The following is a 21,589-nucleotide window of genomic DNA, read 5'->3' as shown; positions in this document are numbered from 1 at the left end:
CAAGTTAAAGCGTACTGTTAGCTTGCTAGCTAAAGTTAGCTGGCTTGCTCGTTAGCTAACGTTACGTGTATGATCTGTGTAGTAATATTATTCCTATCTCAGAGCCATTTGCATTGCTAGTTGTAGCCGGTTGTTAGCTAGCTAGCTAAAATTGAACCTGGTTGGTTAGCGACCTGCAGATTCATGCAGGGTAGTAAAGTTATGAGTTGGAATTATGGTTAATTGTTTAGCTAGCTACATGTCTAAACAAAAGACTCCACTATACAAGTAACCATTTCACTACACCTTCTGTGTCCTGTGCATGTGACAAATAAACGTTGATTTTAATTGATATAGTATGTGTTTACCAGAGACGGTAATGTGAAGAAGTAATATTATTCCTATCTCAGAGCCATTTGCATTGCTAGTTGTAGCCGGTTGTTAGCTAGCTAGCTAACATTGAACCTGGTTGGTTAGCGACCTGCAGATTCATGCAGGGTAGTAAAGTTATGAGTTGGAATTATGGTTAATTGTTTAGCTAGCTACATGTCTAAACAAAAGACTCCACTATACAAGTAACCATTTCACTACACCTTCTGTGTCCTGTGCATGTGACAAATAAACGTTGATTTTAATTGATATAGTATGTGTTTACCAGAGACGGTAATGTGAAGAACATGACCTGCACCAAAGTCAAATTAGGACATAACGTTAGGCCAACGAGACAGTGTCCAAGTTCAAAAATTCTCTAGTAGAATGACCTGGTTTCATTTCATCACACTCACAAAGCTATTTTCTTCAATTGGCTTGCTATTAACTTGTAAATGATAATCTTGTTGTGAATTTATTTTCCTGTAATAATGAAGACAAATGAGCTAAAGTGAAGACGTTGTCAGCTATATGATATGGTCATTATTTGAAATGGCTAGCCAGCTAACTTAACATTAGCTCGCTAGCTAGCTATCAAGCTAGAAACAAACCAAAACATTGTTTAGAAAGTTGATTTTAGTTGCCTTTGCTAGATTAACATGTACTGAATACATTTTTAAACGGGTGGGTTCATTGGTGTTAAAATATATTAGTGATGCTATTTTGGACCACCAGACTGATGTCATGCAGTCTGTAGTTTTCGTGTTTTATACTTTTTCATAACGACAACGACAAGTTTGATGTCGGACGACAATATAATGTTCATGATATCACTGCAACAACTGTCGATGTATGTAGTATAAACCAGCTTTTAGTCTTCAAATCTTTGGATGTTTAGTACATGGCCTTACATGTGAATCCGTAGGCGGGTGGTGCTGAGGCTTATTAAGAGGGTGTGAACGATGCTGAATGGGTGTAGACAAAGAAGAGCTCTCCAGTTGGTTTACAAAAACATTCAAGGGCCATTTTCTCAAAAGTGAGGTTACAAGTTGATCAACTTTCAAAGCAGAATTACTTTCCCATTGTTCCTCAGATGCAGTGTATGATATTCCATTTTGCAGCTCTGTGTCTCCGCTTTTATCCATTGTAATAAACACATTTTCAAATGTTGCTACATAAAACCGATATCAAGCAGGCCGGTCATATATAGTCTGTTGTTTTCTAGAAAACAGCTTATTTGTGGTTCCTATACTATTTGGGCCTATAGGAAAGTGAGTAGTGAAAGTACAGTACTGAGTAATGGCAGAGCTCGAGTTTTTTATCCCTAAGTCCCTCAGCTGAGCACCTTTCCCCTGTTAAGCAAACCGGCTGAAAAGCATCAGGGTTCACATTCTATGAGTAACCTAGAGGATGAATGTTCATGAAAAGTGCATGCACACACATACACACCTGTCTCGCTTGTGTTTCTTTCCACTTTTCTTCTTCTTCTCTCTGCGGGAGGGAGAGGAGCTGTCGAACCTGGAGGAGACATGGGGAGAGAGAGAGAGAGAGCTCAGAGAGAGAGAGAAAGAAAGAGAGAGAGAGAGAGATGAAGAGAGCGAAAGAAGAGCAGTCCTACACAATAAAGCCTATCCAGAAGGAATTGAAAGATTGTTAAGAAAACGTAGCAAAGCACACCTCTGACCTTGCCACTATTAATGATATAACAGGGCCACTCATACATTATTTCTTCAGAGAATGGTCTGTACTGTCAAAGTGAACAATGAACCCAGTCCTCCATTCCATTCCTTACATTTCATCGTTACATTTCCTCTAGTAGCTTTGCCAGTTCTCCTCACCAAGAGTCCTTGAGAGCGGCCAGAGATTTCTGTGTCATACATGTCTCTATTCACCTGTGTCCTTCTCTCCCTACAGTCGGTCTCTCGCTTTCATCTGTAGCACTGCCTCTCTCCCTCTGTCTGTCATCCAGACCAATCTCTCTCACCCCCTTTGACGACCTTGAGGAAAACCAGGGAGCTGTCTTACTCTTTTTCAATTCCAATCTGTATCTACCATCACGTCGGTGTCCATGGCCCTGCCAATCTTTGTGTTTAAAGGGAATACACACACAATACATATGCAATGATTCAAACGCAATGTAACAACAGCATAATGCATATCTCATCACTGAGGAAGAATAGTTCTACATCTTGTGAGGCCACTGACCGACTCCTTCTGCGACCAGATTTCTTTTTCTTCCTCTTCTTTGGTCGAGGAGATGGAGAGCTGCTAGATTTTCTCTTCATTCTATGGTAGCCAGGCAGAGCGAGAGAGAGGGAGAGAGAAAGAGAGAGGGAGAAAGAAAGAGAAAAAAAGAGAAATGAGAGAGTTGGAGGGGAGAGTATTCAGTGAGCGAAACATACAAGCGTTTGTCATTACAGTAATCTTCAGTCACAAATAAATTGATCAGCTACGGGCAAGATTTTCCCCAGGCGAGCAAGCTTAATGTCCTCTGAGTGATGCGACAATCCATACTGTGCATGCAAGTGCATGGGAGCGTACCACTTCATACTGCCTCTGGCAATCTGGCATACAACTATTAATTTCTGGGAAAATGTAATTCCGATAATACATTCTAATGAATCCATGGTGTACTGGCCATACTTCAAAAGACAAACAACAATGTAGTACACTACATTGTTGTTTGTCTTTTGAATGTGTATGTCAGAATTCCCTGTACGAAGTGTGTGTGTGTGTATTTGTGTGGGGGTGCATTCTGAAGGCTATGGCACTTGGTCTGAAGAGCTCTCTTCAACTGATCTAATCTAATCTGCGTCTATCTAATCTGCGTATACACTACATGACCAAAAGTATGTGGACACCTGCTCGTCAAACATCTCATTCCAAAATCATGGGCATTAATGTGGAGTTCGTCCCTCCTTTGCTGCTATAACAGCCTCCACTTCTGGGAAGGCATTACACTAGATGTTGGAACATTGCAGGGACTAGCTTCCATTCAGCCACAAGAGCATTAGTGAGGTTGGCCAATGTTGTTGGCCAATGTTTGTCTATGGAGATTGCATGGCGGTGTGCTCAATTTTATTCAGCTATCAACAACGGGCGTAGCTGAAATACTCACATCTACTAATTTGAAGGGATGTCCACATACTTTTGTATATTTAGTGTATATGAAACGGCAAAGGCCACATGGAGAGGATTGGTAAAGGCTGATTGGATTTCCATCTCAAGAGGTGGGTAGTGTGTGTGCGTGCGTGCTTTGTCTGTACTTGTGTCTGTCTATGCGCATTCATGTGTGTGTGTGTGTACCGCAGACCTTAATCGCTGACAGCATGGACTACATCCTCTCCGGAGGGCTTGGAGGTAAGCTCCTGTACTGGCAGGCCTCCCACCTCCGCTCCCCTATCTGTGGCGCACACATGTGCTGTGTAGGAGTGGTGTACGGGGCAGGCTTCCTGACATTTCTTAAAAGTGACACAGTAAATAATATCATATGTATTATTGTAATCAGTAGACTTTAGGGAAAACGCATATAGCTTTTTTAGAGTGTAAAAGGAAACTTTGTATTTAATACAACCCTTTGAAAGTGAAAATATCAAAATTTTACTGCAAATATTGGCGTTTTTTTCCTCATTTTTGCAATCATAAACAAAAGGCCATATGGTTTTGGTAGTTGATTAAATGTGTTCCCAAAACAAATACAAACATTTTAAACTGTTTTGGGGCCATGTTGGCACAACATAGGGGAAGAAATGACCCAAAATGTAAATGGAGGTACATTTCACCGGCCCGGCTAAAATGGTACCATATCAAATCAAACTTTATTTGTCACAAGCACCGAATACAATGCTTAATTACAAGCCCTTAACCAACATTGGAGTTGAAGAAAGTGTTAAGAAAATATTTACCAAATAAACTAAAGTAAAACCTAATAAAAAGTAACACAATAAAATAACAATAATGAGGCTATATACAGTGGGTACCGGTACTGAGTCAACGTATGGGGGTACCGGTTAGTCGAGGTAATTTGTACATGTAGGGGTAAAGTGACTATGCATAGATAATAAACAGCGAGTAGCAGCAGTGTAAAAACAAATGGGGAGGTCAATGTAAATATTCCGGGGGTAAAAGCTGTTGAGGAGCCTTTTGATTATAGACTTGGTGCTCCGGTACCGCTTGCTGTGCGGTAGCAGAGAGAACAGTCTATAACTTGGGTGACTGGAGTCTTTGACATTTTTTGGGGCTTTCCTCTGACACCGCCAAGTATATAGGTCCTGGATGGCAGGAAGCTTGGCCCCAGTGATGTACTGGGTCGTACGCACAACCCTCTGTAGTGCCTTACGGTCAGATGCCGAGCAGTTGCCATACCAGGCGGTGACGCAACTGGTCAGGATGCTCTCGATGGTGCAGCTGTAGAACCTTTTGAAGATCTGGGGACCTATGCCAAATCTTTTCAGTCTCCTGAAGGTGTTGTCGTGCCCTCTTCACGACTGTCTTGATGTGTTTGGACCATGATAGTTTGATGGTTATGTGGACACCAAGGAACTTGAAACTCTCGACCGGCTCCACTACAGCCCCGTCGATGTTAATGGGGGCCCGTTTGGCCCGTCTTTTCCTGTTGTCCACGTTCAGCTCCTTTGTCTTACTCACATTGAGTGAGAGGTTGTTTTCCTGGCAACACACTGCCAGGTCTCTGACCTCCTCCCTATAGTAGGCTGTCTCATCGTTGTTGCTAATCAGGCCTACCACTGTTGTGACTAAACATACACTATCTATTTTTCTCTCCAGTGATTGCACGTTGGCCAATAGAACGGATGGTAGTGGAGGTTTAGTCACTCGCCTATGAAATTCTCACAAGGCAGCCCGACCTCCATCCCCCTTTTCTCCGTCTTTTCTTTACGCAAATGACAGGGATTTGGGACAGTTCTCAAGAAAGCAGTATATCCTTTGCATCGGACTCGTTAAAGAAAAATTATTTGTCCAGTTCGAGGTGAGTAATCGCTGTTCTGATGTCCAGAAGTTATTTTCGGTCATAAGAGACGGTAGCAGCAACATTATGTACAAAATAAGTTTTAAAAAATTTACAAACGTGAAAAAACTAATAAGATAGCACAGTTGTTAAGGAGCACATAAAACGGCAGCCATCCCCTCCAAGACCATTCTCAGTTATTGGTCAGCGAGTGTGTGTGTGATTGTGTTTTTGTGTGTGTACATGCATGCGTACATGCAAATATAAATGTGTGTGTACTATATATGTGTGTGTATGAGTGAGAATAAGTGTGGTTGTTCCATACCTATAACCGTCTTTATCGTAGTAGTCTCCATGCCAGTCTGTGTCCTCCTGGTAACCTTCAGCCAGGGTTGGGTCGGTCTGCTCCTCCCCATGCTCTCCATGAACCATGTGTTTGACCCTACAGAGAAAACACAGGTCATAGGTCACTGGAAGCAGCCAATGGGAGACCAGGGACCAGGAATTGGGTGTATGTGTGGTAAGAATGACAAGAACTGAGGAACACAGCAGCTGCATGCGGCTCAGAACGACTCTGAAAATTAACCCTATTTTCTAAACATTCCGTGATACAAAATCCTTTGTTCTAACACAAATCTTTTACTTATCCGAGTCCAAATGTTCTTGTCGGAGCACAAATAAAATAACTAAAATCTGACCTTAAAATGTGACTGTTAACATCTCTCCATCCTAGAGTTAACATCTCTCCATCTCACACCCTCTCTCCCATGCAGATGGCTGTGTTGCACTCCTACCCCCCCCCCCCCCAAACCCCCATCCCTTTCACTTCCTGGCCTGCACCATGTGCCCTCTGCTGATCCATTTCATCTGGCCATGAACAGTACACCCACACAGAGAGAGGAGGATGGAACACGCCCACGAGCGCACGCACACATATGAGGGGTGAGGAATGCCATAAATGAGCCATTGAACGTGTGAACATTTTAAAAGATTACCATTCAACCAAGTTTATTTATAACAACAATGTGTTAACGTCTGATTCATTCAATTCCAAACAGCTGCCTTAAGGGAATTAACTCCACAGTATAAAATCCACTTTCCTAACTGGACCCCTGCATTGTTTATCATCTGTCAAGGTGGGGGTTATAATGCCTGTATATAAACACAACACATTAACCACATTATAACATTGTTAATTGGGTCTACATTAATTAGGTACATGTAAAAAAAATCTTTGCCCTGTCAATTCTTTCATGTTAGGCTATTACATAAGCTATAAAGAGGGAACACATAGCAACATTCCATAACATTTAAGAGTTGAAACATGTTAGAATCTTTCTTATTAATAATCTTGCCACAATTGTTTGTGTGCGAGGGGTTGAGGCGAGCATTGGGACAGTAACTGAAAGGTTGCTGGTTTGAATACCTGAGCCGACAAGGTGAAACATCTGTCAATGTGCCCTCGAGCAAGGCACTTAACCCTACTACTATGGCTGACCCTGTAAAACAACACTATTTCCTGCACCTATCGTGTGTATGTGACAATAAAACATGTATCATCTTTAGCAATGAAGGGGGGAGGAGGTCCCTTTCGTAGCTCTGTTCATTTGGGAGAGGAGGACAGCAAACCTGTTAATTGTCTGAGCACCACTGATCACAATAGTGTAACGCATAACAGACAAATATTAAATAACCACATGCACACCTTAGAGATAGATGCATGCCCTGGTCTAATTTAGTTAGAGAGGTATGATCATTTTCAGCCTGAAATCATCTGAAGAGATTTCAAATCAGTGAAAACAAGAACTCCCATGAAAGCTGAACGTGATGGAAATAGACAAGACAGCTAGCTGTAAGTACTAAGTAGTGTTGGTGTGAGAGCGAGATCAACATCAGAGTTAAGAAGAATGGGGATGGATGCTCTGGGTTTTCAACGTACAATTAAAAATAAAGGTGCAGGTTGGAACCAAATAAGGTTCTTGAGAACAATGCCATAGGGCTGGTGTGTCAAACTCATTCCACAGAGGGCTGAGTGTCCGCGGGTTTTCACTCCGCCCTTGTATTTTATTGATGAATTAAGGTCACTAATTATACTGAACAAAAATATAAATGCAACATATAAAGTGTTGGACCCAGGTTTTTAGGTGTTGGTCCCCATTTCCAAGATGGCATAGGAATGGGATGTCTGTTCTGATTGTCTTGTGTATATATTGTTTTTCTTCGTATATAGTTTGCATATATTTGTAACATTTTTAATCTCAATTTCCATCTACGGACTGATCATACTCTCCTGCAACCCACCTCACCCAATTTGGTATGGATCTGCTATTTTTAGAACCGGAACCCCCTTCAGAAGATTGCCAGCTAACTAGCTACTAGCTAGTAGTCAGTTAGCCACTGCTAGCGGTCATCACCGTTAACTCGGACACCAGTCTGCACAGTGCGATTTCAACCCAGAGCATTTCGGACTGCTTTTCTCTACCACATCTCTGGATTCCTACCACAAGCTCCTACCGCAAGCTACCTTTACTCCGGATCATTGCAGCTATCTAGCTGCTGTCCGAGTGGCTACTCCTGGCTAACGTCTCTGTCCCGAAGCAAGCACCAGCTAGCCTGGAGCTAGCCTCGAGCAAGGCCCATCTCCCGGCTAGGCGGAGAGAACCATCAGACATTTCCTGGGCTTCAATACCTCTTTTGCCAATTGGCCTGGACCCTTTGCTGCCGACACGGAGCCCCGCCGATCCATCACGACTCGTCTGCCGACGTAACCTTCTGAGGGGGTTTCAACAGGCTCTCACGTTGCGACGTCCCCCTGAGGTCCATCTGCTAGCCTGCTAGCAGTCTGAATCGCCGTGCCTCCAGCTCGCCTAGCTACTCACTGGACCCTTTGATCACTCGGCTTCACATGCCGTTGCCTAATGTCAATATGCCTTGTCTATTGCTGTTTTGGTTAGTAATTTTTGTCTTATTTCACTGTAGAGCCTCCAGTCCTGCTCAATATGTCTTAGCTAGCCCTTTTGTTCCACCCCCACACAGGTGACCCGGCTTAAATGGTGCCTCTAGAGACAAAACCTCTCTCATCATCACTCAATGCCTAGGCTTACCACCACTGTACTCACATCCTACTATACCCTTGTCTGTACATTATGCCTTGAACCTATTCTTACGCGCCCAGATCTGCTCCTTTTACTCTCTGTTCCAAACGCATTAGACGACCAGTTCTTTTAGCCTTTAGCCGTACTCGTATCCTACTCCTCCTCTGTTCCTCTGGTGATATGCTAACAAACCTCAAAACGAGCTTCAACGCCATACAACACTCCTTCCGTGTCCTCCAACTGCTTTTGATGCTAGTAAAACTAAGTGCATGCTTTTTAACCGATTGCTGCCCGCACCCTCCCACCCGACTAGCATCACTACGCTGAACGGTTCTGACCTAGAATATGTGGACAACTACAAATACCTAGGTGTCTGGTTAGACTGTAAACTCTCCATCCAGAGTCACATTAAGCATCTCCAATCCAAAATTAAATCTAGAATTGGCTTCCTATTTCACAACAAAGCCCCCTTCACTCATGCTGCCAAACATACAACCATAAAACTGACTATCCTACCGATAGCAACATCCACCCGTAGCATGCGCTCCAGCAGGTATATTGCACTGGTCCTCCCCAAAGCCAACACTTCCTTTGGCCGCCTTTCCTTCCAGTTTTGACTGGAATTACTGGAACAAATTGCAAAAATCTCTGAAGCTGGAGTCTTATATCTCCCTCTCTAACTTTAAGCATCAGCTGTCAGAGCAGCTTACCGATCACTATACCTGTCATCACTGTACCTGCCAATCTGTAAATAGCACACCGAACTACCTCATCCCCATATTATTACCTACCCTCTTCCTCTTTTGCACCCCAGTATCTCTACTTGCACATCATCATCTGCACATCTGTCACTCCAGTATTAATGCTAAATTGTGATTATTTCACCTCTATGGCCTATTTATTGCCTACCTTCATACTCTTCTACATTTGCACACACTGTACTTAGATTTTTCTATTTTTCTTCTCTATTGTGTTATTGACTGTACGTTTGTTTATGTGTAACTCTGTGTTGTTTTTTGTCACACTGATTTGCTTTATCTTGGCCAGCCAGTGTAACGCTAGTCGTCGTAAGGGATAGTCGACCAAAACGCAGCGTGGTAAGTGTTCATGATTTTATTTAATATCAAAAACACTCGACCAAAGTAACGACCGCGAACAGTTCTGTCAGGTAAAACAGATACTAAACAGAAAATAACTACCCACAAAACCCAAATGAAAAAGGACAACTTATATATGATCCCCAATCAGAGACAACGATAGACAGCTGCCTCTGATTGGGAACCACACCAACATAGAAATAAAGAAACTAGAATGCCCTGGCCTAACCAAAAATAGAGAATAAAAACCTCTCTATGGCCAGGGCGTGACAGCAGTTATAAATGAGAACTTGTTCTCAACTGGCCTACCTTAAATAAAGGTTAAATAAAAAAATGAGCTGAAATAAAATAAATGTTCCATTCACACAAAAAGCTTTACATCTCTGTTTGTGAGCATTTCTTTTTTTGCCAAAATAGTCCCTCCACCTGACAGGTGTGGCATATCAAGAAGCTGATTAAACAGCCGGATCATTACACAGGTGCACCTTGTGCTGGGGACAATAAAATGTGCAGTTTTGTCACGCAACACAATGCCACAGATGTCTCAAGTTGAGGGAGTCTGCAATTGGCATGCTGACTGCAAGAATGTCCACCAGAGTTGTTGCCAGATCATTTGCAAATAAATTCATTAAAAATCCTACAATGTGATTTTCTGGATTTTTTTGTCTGTCATTTTGTCTGTCATAGTTGAAGTGTACCTATGATGAAAATTACAGGCCTCTCTCATCTTTTTAAGTGGGAGAACTTGCACCATTGGTGGCTGACTAAATACTTTTTTTGCCCCACTGAATAAGAGTATATTAGAATTCAGTCTACATAGATTTTGCAGATTACATACAAAACAGACAGACACACACAAGCAGAGAGAGAGAGAAAGAGAGAAATGTTCATATCCTACCATCCCCTGAGCTCAGGCTGAAATCAATGGAGGAGCATGGTGGAACTGAAATACGAGGAACACTTGGCAGTAGGGATAAAGACTGTCAAGTGGTGGTGGTTATTGCTTGTTCTGCAGAATCTGTGCGTGTTCTTCCTGGTCAGAATCACTAATGAGGAAGGCTTTTTGCTGAGGTCTGATCATGATTGGTCAATGCAGAGCAGACATTATTGCCTATGGTAGCAGTAGCATTCTGATGGTTCTGCATGAAACAACAGACAAGCAAACTGCTACTACTGCAACCTACTGCTCCTTATCCCCATGGAAACCACAGGAGGAAGTTGTAAAGTACCTCCGGATTTAATTTATATTATGGCTGGAAAATGATAACTGACCAAAAACCCTATCTCCAAGACACTAATTCAAAATGTGTGTGTGTGTTTTGCTCCCGTGTGGCTCAGTTGGTAGAGCATGGCACTTGCAACGCCAGGGTTGTGGGTTTGATTCCCACAGGGGATCAGTACAAACAAATATAAAAATGTACGCACTCACTACTGTAAATCGCTCCGGATTAGAGCTTCTGCTAAATGATGAAAATGTGTGTTTGTGTGTGTGAGAAACAGCGAGAGTCAGTAAACTTGGCTCAAAGGAGAAAACTCTTTCGCTAATTGCTACCCTCCTGTCTCAATTTTCCACACCAAGGCTTTCCTGAGCTATGAATGCCGCAGAAGGGAGAATTATGTCTATGCCTCAGGAACAGGGCCAAATTCATCTCTCTCTCTCTCTCTCTCTCTCTCTCTCTCTGTCTCTCTCTCAGAATTGATGCATAGGCAAACGTCAGGTCACAGCCAAGGTGACAATGCATGCCAGGGAGAGACAATCATTAGTCAGCCCTCTGTGATGATACGGGGCATCAGAAACATTACACATCATTAGCTCTGAGATGGGACGACAGGACTGGAGAACCTGATCTGACAGGCCTATAAAATAGGAAGGGTGCTCAGTGATAATCTTCTGGCTATGCTCATATTCTATTTCAATTGATACATGGGGCATAGGGAAGGGGCAGAGTTACAACTTAACTGAAAATACACATAACGATATGAAGTGGGTTGCGTGTGTGAATTATATATACATACATTCAAACTCAGTTTTTCACAATTCCTGACATTTAATCCAAGTAAAAATTCCCTGTTTTAGGTCAGTTTGGATCACCACTTTATTTTAAGACTGTGAAATGCCAGAATAATAGTAGAGAGAATGATTTATTTAAGCTTTTATTTCTTTCACAACATTCCCAGTGGGTCAGAAGTTTACATACACTCAATTAGTATTTGGTAGATTTGCCTTTAAATTGTTTAAATTGGCCTTCCACAAGATTCCCACAATAAGTAGGGTGAATTTTGGCCCATTCCTCCCGACAGAGCTGGTGTAACGGAGTCAGTTTTGTAGGCCTCCTTGCTCGCACACGCTTTTTCAGTTCTTCCCACACATTTTCTATAGGATTGAGGTCAGGGCTTTGTGATGGCCACTTCAATACCTTGACTTTGTTGTCCTTAAGCCATTTTGCCACAACTTTGGAAGTATGCTTGGGGTCATTGTCCATTTGGAAGACCCATTTGCGTCCAAGCTTTAACTTCCTGACTGATGTCTTTAGATGTTGCTTCAATATATCCACATAATTTTCTTTCCTCAGGATGCCACCTATTTTGTGAAGAGTACCAGTCCCTCCTGCAGCAAAGCACCCCCACAACATGATGCTGCCACCCCCGTGCTTCACGGTTGGAATGGTGTTCTTCGGCTTGCAAGCCTCCCCCTTTTTCCTCCAAACATAACGATGGTCATTATGGCCAAACAGTTCTATTTTTGTTTCATCAGACCAGAGGACATTTCTCCAAAAAGTACAATCTTTGTCCTCATGTGCTGTTGCAAACCGTAGTCTGGCTTTTTTTATGGCGGTTTTGGAGCAGTGGCTTCTTCCTTGCTGAGCGGCCTTTCAGGTTATGTCGATATGGGACTCGTTTTACTGTGGATATAGACCCTTTTGTACCTGTACCTCCAGCAGCTTCACAAGATCCTTTGCTGTTGTTCTGGGATTGATTTGCACTTTTTTGCACCAAAGTACGTTCATCTCTAGGAGACAGAACATGTCTCCTTCCTGAGCGGTATGATGGCTGCCTGGTCCCATGGTGTTTATACTTGCGTACTATTGTTTATACAGATGAACGTGGTACCTTCGGGCGTTTGGAAATTGCTTCCAAGGATGAAGCAGACTCGGTTGATTTCTTTTGATTTTGATGTCAAGAAAAGAGGCACTGAGTTTGAAGGTAGGCCTTGAAATACATCCACAGGTACACCTCCAATTGACTCAAATGATGTCAATTAGCCAGAAGCTTCTAAAGCCATGACATAATTTTCTGGAATTTTCCAAGCTGTTTAAAGGCACAGTCAACTTAGTGTATGCAAACTTCTGACCCACTGGAATTGTGAAACAGTGAATTATAATTGAAATATGTATGTGTGTGTGTATGTAAACTTCCGACTTCAACTGTGTATATATTTTAACCTTTATTTTAGGCAAGTCAGTTAATAACAAATTCTTATTTAAAATGACGGCCTACACCGGTCAAACCTGGACAACGCTGGGCCAATTGTGCGCCGCCCTATGGGACTCCCAATAATGGCCGGTTGTGATACAGCCTGAAAAGAGGGAGAGAGACAGAGAGAGACAGATATAGAGAGAATGGAGAGCAACAGAGCGATACGGAGGAGAGTGTGACTTACGGTGGGCGTGTATGTGCTCCCTCTCTGGTGATTACCCCCTCTTTCTCCATCAGCATCTGTCTGAAGGTGCCGACCTTCTGCCTGATCTCCTCCTCAGAGTACCTACAGGAGAGAACACACACTCAGTGGGAGTAGACCAACACACTCAAGGCACACACAGAGACACACACAGAGACACACACACACAGTCGCAGGCACACACGCAAGCACGCGCACAGCATATGTTTATCTATCCTTGAGGGGACCTAAAATTGATTTCAACTCAAAATCCTATTTTCCCTAACCCTAACCTGTAAGCTTAAAATACATTTTGTCCTCGTGGGGATGTGGGAAATGGCCCCACGAACGAGAATTTACCTTGTTTTACTATCCTTGTGAGGACTTCTGGTACCCATGAGGATATTAATACACACACACACACACACGCACGCACACACGGTTGATTTACCCGGTGGAGCAGAGCAGACAGGACAGGACTCAAAGATATATTTGCAAAGCAGTGAGGAGGAGTGATGGCTAACTGTCATGGCGAAGGCAAAATATGGGAACCACTAAGTCTTAGTGACTAAGACATGGTGCAGACAGGAGATGGAGAATTTAGCCAGGCACAGACAGCAACAGCATCACACACACGGCTAGTCATTTTCAATATCACATGTTTCCCGTCCTATCAGAGAGAGCAGCAAGGCTTATCGCCATCTGTCACAACGGGCGCTGGTGCGTGTGTAACGCCACGTCATCTCCAAACGGGGGGCATAAATGTAGAGCTTGACCAGAAGGGGATAAGATGGCTGGCCAGGAACCATATGTAGTGGAATGCGTTTCCCTTAGTATGGCTTAATTGATACACGACACAACTGGGGAAAAGGAAATGCAGGTGATTTGCTGTGCCAGCTCAACTTAAAATCTCTCTAGTCCTTCCTTCCGGCCCCTGTGTTTGTGTGTGTACACACGTGAGAGAGAGATGATTCGCTGTGTGTGGGCATGCGTGCGTGTGGCGTGAGCATGTGTCAGATGATTCACTTTGCTAGATCACCAATTCCCCAGAGTCCTTCCTTGATGCCCCTTTCTACATGCCATGTTTTATTCTGACAGCAGAAATAGGGGTGGAGCTCACTAGAAACCCCAGTTGTACACAACACATCAATACACTCAATCCTGTTAGCCAATTTCTCAACGTTATCAGCATTGGCTAGAATCCTGTGGCTCACCATCATGTGGGGGTGAAACTCATAGTAATTTAATAGGATCTCTGTGGTGAAACCCAGATTGACATATTAGTAATTTAATAGGATCTCTGTGGTATATACGTATACTGTAGTTAGAAGAACCTGAGTGGGATAATTGCCTATTGAATGTATGTTTTGTGGCCAAGTTAACTAATGTAGTACTAGATATGGGGTGGTTAGAGCGTTGGACTAGTAACCGGAAGGTTGCAAGTTCAAATCCCGAGCTGACAAGGTACAAATCTGTCGTTCTACGCATGAACAGGCAGTTAACCCACTGTTCCTAGGCCGTCATTGAAAATAAGAATTTGTTATTAACTGTCTTGCCTAGTTAAATATATATATATATATATATATATGTACTCTATTTGTATGCGGGTGGAAAACAAGCTTTCTCAGCGTAGCTTTGTAACAAACCCGTTCAGACATTACCACTGACAACCGCTCCAATGTCCACACACAGATTGTACAGTTCTGGATGAGAGTCATGACTCCCTGCCAGTTAGTTATATTGGAGGAGTGCCAGAAGAACACAGAGTGAATACAGTCTCTGAGAAGGAAAACTGTTCAGTGGAGCTATTTAGAACACAACTCAAGGTCAAATGCAGAGAGAGCTGTGGAAGGAATGAAGGACCGTCTGTATGATTCCTTTTGTTCAATATCTTGTATTTGTCAATCTGCATTTTACAACATGCTCTCTCTATCAGTTGTTTCAATGGCACTATCTTTCTCTGTGGGTGTAGCAAAAGCTGCTGAACTGAACACACTGCGGGAGCTGTCCACTGGTGGTCGGTGCTGAAACACATTCAAAAGCTGCTGAACTGAACACACTGCGGGAGCTGTCCACTGTTGGTCGGTGCTGAAACACATTCCCACTCAGTAAAAGAGACTCTCTGTTCATTGCCAGTCAGTCACGGCACCAATCCCAGTAAATAGTGAAAATAATAGCAGTAGCCTGAACCAGACCAGAAAGCTGTGTAGGTGCTGTGTCCATTTATCCCAGAATTGCCCAGCGCTATCAGTACCGTGGCTAGGGACAGGAGATTAAGGTAGTGGTCTAGGAGGTCTGACAGTACAGAACAGAGACAGCCCAGTGTGACACCACCACTAGTCACTCCCTGCTTCACTGTAATCGCTCTCTCTCTCTCTGTGTATATATGTGTGTGTGTGTGTGTGTGAGTGTGTGTGTGTGTGTGTGTGTGTGTGTGTGTGTGAGTGAGTGAGTGAATGTGTGTGTGTGTGTGTGCTCTATTGCAATCTCTAGTCATTTCTCAGCCTAGCAGGGCTTGTCAGCCACATCACAATCACAACAGAGTGGCAAAGAACTCAACTCACTCTATATTTATATCTTTCCATGCATGAGGCAGGCCCCATCACCATACGTAATGTTACTTTACTGTGTTTGTGTGCATCACTGTAGTCACTAGACATATATACTATGTCTGGGTGTGGGTTCTACAGTGTGTTCTACTCTACCGTGCCTTGACAGTGCTATAAAAAGAGGGAGAGGGTGAAAAGCCTTAGAATATAATAGGCTCGTATTGTGCACTAATGCTCTCACACACCAAAACAAAATGCTTGGCTTAAGGCGCTCTCCTTCCTTCACACTTCACTGTCCTGATGATAGCAGGCTGAGATATATTAACGCTTGACACTCGCTCTGTTTACTGACAGCTAGTGTAAAGACATAAATAAGGTGTCAGACTCACAACCCCAAGCTCTAAGAGCTCTGTGGAACGGATAGTTATAGTGTACTGTAATGTCCTCCTCTCTTCTCCTATTCCTCCCCTTGTCTTCCTCACCCCCTGGCCTCCTCCTCCAGCACCGTCTCGTAATGGAAAATGTCATGTTTGTGCTTTTCTAATAACCAAATTCTGTGTTCATGCAAGTGACTGATTGAACGAATCCTCACCATCAGTATCTGCAATTTGGCAGTACGCACAGAACCTTGTTTTGAGAATGAAAGGATATCTCAGTTTCAAGGTCTCAGCTTGGATAGAAGAAGACTCGTGAGGTATTGGTCAGTCACATGCATGAACCAAACTTTAATGATGAATTAATGATGAATAAGCTAAATCATGCAAATATAACTTGTCTGTGTAAGCAGTATATAAGAGAACTAACGGGACTGCCCCGGCGGAGCTCACTTCAGACTGGTACTTGATGCATCTAAGTTTGACTGTGACTTCTCAAGCTTGCTGTTAATATACAATGATTAATTTAAGATTGACTTCAAGTGTCCCTGTGTAGAATATACACGACAGTCTCCTCCCTCTCTGGACTCCTCTCACATGGTTTTGTGGCGCAGCCAAGGCTAAAGTCAGACACCTCCGTTCTCCCCGATTGGTTTACCCTGCGGGATGGTCTGAGGCGATTGGCTAACCATGGGCAGTGGGCGTACGCTTAACGGTGCGTGTAACGGCTGTGGTTTTACAACAACACTGGGGTTGAGGTTGATGTGCTGTGGGGCTAGAATACCCCTGCATCACCTGTGGATCTACTGACCAGAATATGTTTGTTTGAGATTCCAGGCCTCTGCAGAGGTTATGCATTTTGATTCTCTTTTTCTCTCTCTTCATTTCAGACAGAAATGTAACAGTATTCCTTCTGTCCCTCTCCTCGCCCCAACCTGGGATCGAAACAGGAACCCTCTACACAGATCAACAACAGTCGACTTTGAATCATCGTTACCTATCGCTCCACAAAAGCCGCAACTCTTGCATAGCAAGAGAAACAACTACTTCAAGGTTTCAGAGTGAGTGACATCACTGATTGAAATGCCACTAGCGCGCACCACAAACTATCCAGCCATTTCACACCAGTTACACAAAGATCAATCAAAATGTTATTTGTCACATGCACTGAATACAACAACCTTACTGTGAAATGCTTTCGAGCCCCTTCCCAACAATGTAGAGTCAAAAAGAAAGAAAGAAACAGGAAAATATGATTTTTTAGGGAAAATATTTTTTTTTGGGGAAAAATAACAATAACGAGGCTATATACAAGGAGTACCGGTGCCAAGTCAATGTGCAGGGGTACACCTCTTTTCTAAAAAAGGGTGATCTAAATGTATTCATGGTAAACTAGAGCCCATTCACAGACAAATAGCTACGGGAATGATTCATTATTCAGTTCCGTAACACAACAAAAACTGTCCTTTCTGGGTCTCTCAGATGCAAGATTGCTTTTTGAGTTGCATTAGAGTGGTAAAATCTATTCTAAACTCAAAATCAATGTGCATAAATGGTGATGTATTGAGCTTTTCTTCAGAGGCTATTAGTGGACTAGCATCCAAACTTCACATCTCTGATTCTGTCTGTTAATTAGTGCTGTTGTGGGGGTTAAACGTCACTGATTTACACACAGACACACACTCACGCGCACACGCGCACACACACACACACGCACACACACACCTGTTTAAATGAATGTTAAACTGAGTGTGGATTGTGTGTGTGTGCGAGTGTGTGTGTGTCCATACAGTAGAGAACAGAGAGTCAGCAGCGATAGATACGCTAGATGAGTTGAGGGCCATTTTGCCAGCCCCATTGCCCTCAACATACACAGTCACCCTGACAAAATCACCTCGATTAAACAGCCCGATTAAAGTAATTAGACAGAAGCTAGAGAGAGAGAGAGAGAAAGAGAAACAGAGAGAGAAAGAAAGTCTCCATTAGCTAGGGGCTCAGGGAAATCAAATTCAAAATTCTTTAATGGCATGAATGACAAGGTCAGTGTTGTCAAAGCGAAGTGATACACATATTTTTTTAAATCTAGAGCTGTGTTCGAATACTCATACTAACCGCAGTAACCATACTATTTGTGATGTCAATTGAGTATTACAGTATGCTTATTGGTCATAGTATGGATATAGTATGCAAAAAGTTCCCCGATGTCGTAATAAATTCGACAAAATATGAAGTATACATGTAGAGGACACTATTTCCGTACTTTAGGGTCCATAATGCAATTCTTCAGGAAATGGGCGTGGCTTCACATTGTTTCCAGATTTGAAGAAAATGGCGGAAAATATGCAGTCGAAGTACAACGAGAGCGGATACAAATTCATTACTTTACCTAATTATGAGAAATGTTAAGCATGTTGAGCAATGTAATAAAGTAATGACTTTAAAAATAAGTTACCTTACACGTTATAGTGCCTGACAATTTGTTAGCTACGCTATCCTTACGAAACACATAGCGTATCATTACAGCAGTCTGTCGTTAGCTAGCTACCTAACATTAGTTGGCTACTTAAACGTCAAACTTGCCAGTATAATAACTATAGGCTAACTAACTAACTACTCACCCAACATTTATTGACTTGACTATTCCCGTCATTCTTAGCTTGGCTGAATGGTATAGACATTGTGCGTTCTCAATGGACATTCGGGTGCTTTTGTAAATTCGCTCTGGCTATCTACTCCGATTTCAGATTTCAGAGGACTCTCGTCTAAGTGTACCAGAGAGCAGAATAATGAATTTATGAACGCTCAACACCCATTGAATATGGCCGGTGTCAGTAAACGTCGGCAAAAAAAGCATAATTAAATTGTTGCCAGCAGCACAGTTACAGTCACCAACGCTCTGGATAACATGAGAACAGCCTAACCAGCTTTGCGAGGGCGAGCAAAATGGTCAGAGTGGTCCCATTTGTGTCTGGAAGTAGCTAGCAAGCTAGCCAACATTAGCTCAGGTGCTTGACTGTCGTTGTAAGGTCAGAACACTCAAATCAACCCTACTCCTCGGCCCGAGCTTCCAGTGTACGCTCCAAGAGCAAAACGCTCTGAATTTACAAACGGGCAATCTGACAACACTCTGAATTTAAAAGCGCAATCTCGCACTCCAGACTGAATTTAAAGAACACACCCGAAGTCGTAAAAGGTCTAACTATTAAATTGTTATGCTAACTAACTAGCTACCAAGAGGTTGCATAGCAACAGAATCAACTTCCGGTGAAGAGCTAGTACACTCAACTGAAAGCATACTGTTTGTTTGTAGTATACTAAAATTAACTAATAGTATATAGTATGCAGTATATACTCATTAAGTATGTAGAATACAGTATGGTAGTATGGGTATTCGAACACAGCGTATGTCTCTGGGCTAGAGAGAGAGACTGTTCTTACACCGTCTCAATTCACATCCCCAGGTGCAGCCGTAGCACATGTCGGACAAAGGCAGTGGCCATCAATACTTGTGCAATAAGTTTATGCCAATATGATGCAGTTAGTAAGATTGAGTGGCTTTGGGTTTGGTGAAGAGGGGTCGAGAAATTGATTTCAATTTCAGAGACCAAATTAAAAGACCAGCAACAACTTCATAATGAAATGGTTCAACTCTCATGTGGAGGAGAAAATTTCAATCAGGAATTTAATTGAATAACAAATTATAAAGTTGCACATGTTCAAGGGAGATGTGCTTATACTGTAGAGTCGAGAAAGGCAGAGAGAGCGGGCGGAAGATGGAAAGAGAGAGAGCAGAGAGAGAGAGAGAGGTGTGTGGAGAGAGGAGACTACTGAATTTCTTCACAAAGCTACCCTCTTACATCTCCCACACGGCAGCAGCTCTAGGAGGATAAGCAGATCCGCGGATGACATGACAGTGCACCAATTCTCTGCCTCTCTTTCTAGATTACTCATCCTCACTAAGACCTTGACCAATAGGGACAACATTTGGCGGAATAAACACGGTGGCTAGTTGGTCCAAAGCAGATTCAAGTCAGATTCACGTAGGGCAGGCAACTATAGCCTGAGTCCCAGTTGTGTTTGTGCTGTCTTGACAACTCATTTGATGTCATTGTCATGTGGCGTTGGCAAGACATAGAAAACAGGTCTTGGGACTCAGGCTAGTGCTGAACTAGGTGACATTGAATAAGAGGGGCATTTGCTCTTAGCCTGGTAAATCCCTCCTGCTCCTGCCTGGTGGGGATTAATCCCTTCAGACTTCATAAAGAGCTTGTCCCTACTTGGCTGTGGAAAACAATCTCCTCAGAAGACTAATGAGAAAGATCTTTGGCTGCGTGGTCCCAATACAACTTTGTGATAGTAGCTAGACCACCGTCTCCTCTTTTTTAATAAGACTTCCTTGCTACATTCCTCCCTTGATTTTTCTATTTCATCCTGTCTGTCTCTAACACCTCGATCAGACCGACAGCATCGTTGCATTTTGGTACACCAGAAGTACAGTTGAAGTCGGAAGTTTACACACACTCAGGTTGGAGTCATTAAAACTCGTTTTTCAACCACTCCACAAATGTATTGTTAACAAACTATAGTTTTGGCAAGTCGGTTAGGACATTTACTTTGTGCATGACATAAGTAATTTTTCCAACAATTGTTTACAGACAGATTATTTAACTTATTCACTGCATCACAATTACAGTGGGTCAGAAGTTTACATACACTAAGTTGACTGTGCCTATAAACAGCTTGGAAAAGTCAAGAAAATGATGTCATGGCTTTAGAAACTTCTGTTAGGCTAATTGACATCATTTGAGTCAATTGGAGGTGTACCTGTGGATGTATTTCAAGGCCTACCTTCAAACTCAGTACCTCTTTGCTTGACATCATGGGAAAATCAAAAAAAATCAGCCAAGACATCAGAAAAAACAGTGTAGATCTCCACAAGTCTGGTTCATTCTTGGGAACAATTTCCAAATGACTGAAGGTACCACGTTAATCTGTACAAAGAATAGTACGCAAGTATAAACACCATGGGACCATGCAGCCATCATACCTCAGGAAGAAGACGCGTTCTGTCTCCTAGAGATGAAACGTACTTTGGTGCGAAAAGTGAAAATCAATCCCAGAACAACAGCAAAGGACCTTGTGAAGATGCTGAAGGAAACAGGTACAAAAGTATCTATATCCACAGTAAAACGAGTCCTATATCAACATAACCTGAAAGGCCGCTCAGCAAGGAAGATGCCACTGCTCCAAAACCGCCATAAAAAAGCCAGACTATGGTTTGCAACTGCACATAGGGACAAATATTGTACTTTTTGGAGAAATGTCCTCTGGTCTGATGAAACAAAAATAGAACTGTTTGGCCATAATGATCATCATTATGTTTGGAGGAAAAAGGGGGAGGCTAGCAAGCCGAAGAACACCATCCCAACCGTGAAGCACGAGGGTGGCAGCATCATGTTGTGGGGGTGCTTTGCTGCAGGAGGGACTGGTGCACTTTACAAA

At 42.8% G+C, this 21,589-nt stretch overlaps 1 protein-coding gene across 7 annotated transcripts in view; it reads right to left on the bottom strand.

The window, feature by feature from the left end:
• The window catches only part of LOC110537834 (uncharacterized), a 160,788-nt gene that overhangs the window by 23,915 nt on the left and 115,284 nt on the right, over positions 1 to 21,589 (bottom strand). For all 7 annotated transcript variants that reach the window (XR_016485147.1, XR_016485148.1, XR_016485149.1 and 4 more), the window contains exons 3-6: positions 13,168 to 13,269; positions 5,640 to 5,756; positions 2,554 to 2,634; positions 1,798 to 1,866 (exon numbers count right to left, since the gene is read on the bottom strand). Coding sequence is in view for 4 of the 7 variants with exons in the window: in XM_036937861.2 (XP_036793756.2) it covers positions 1,798 to 1,866; positions 2,554 to 2,634; positions 5,640 to 5,756; positions 13,168 to 13,269 (369 nt within the window). In the remaining 3 variants the exon portion in view is untranslated. The remainder of the gene's footprint in view (positions 1 to 1,797; positions 1,867 to 2,553; positions 2,635 to 5,639; positions 5,757 to 13,167; positions 13,270 to 21,589) is intronic.

The sequence above is a fragment of the Oncorhynchus mykiss genome, chromosome 12 (genome assembly GCF_057628025.1).
Source record: "Oncorhynchus mykiss isolate SJ-2025 chromosome 12, ASM5762802v1, whole genome shotgun sequence".
NCBI classification, from domain to species: Eukaryota; Metazoa; Chordata; class Actinopteri; order Salmoniformes; family Salmonidae; genus Oncorhynchus; species Oncorhynchus mykiss.
Note: the sequence above shows the minus strand (reverse complement) of the source record. Positions and strands in the feature narration are given on the sequence as shown.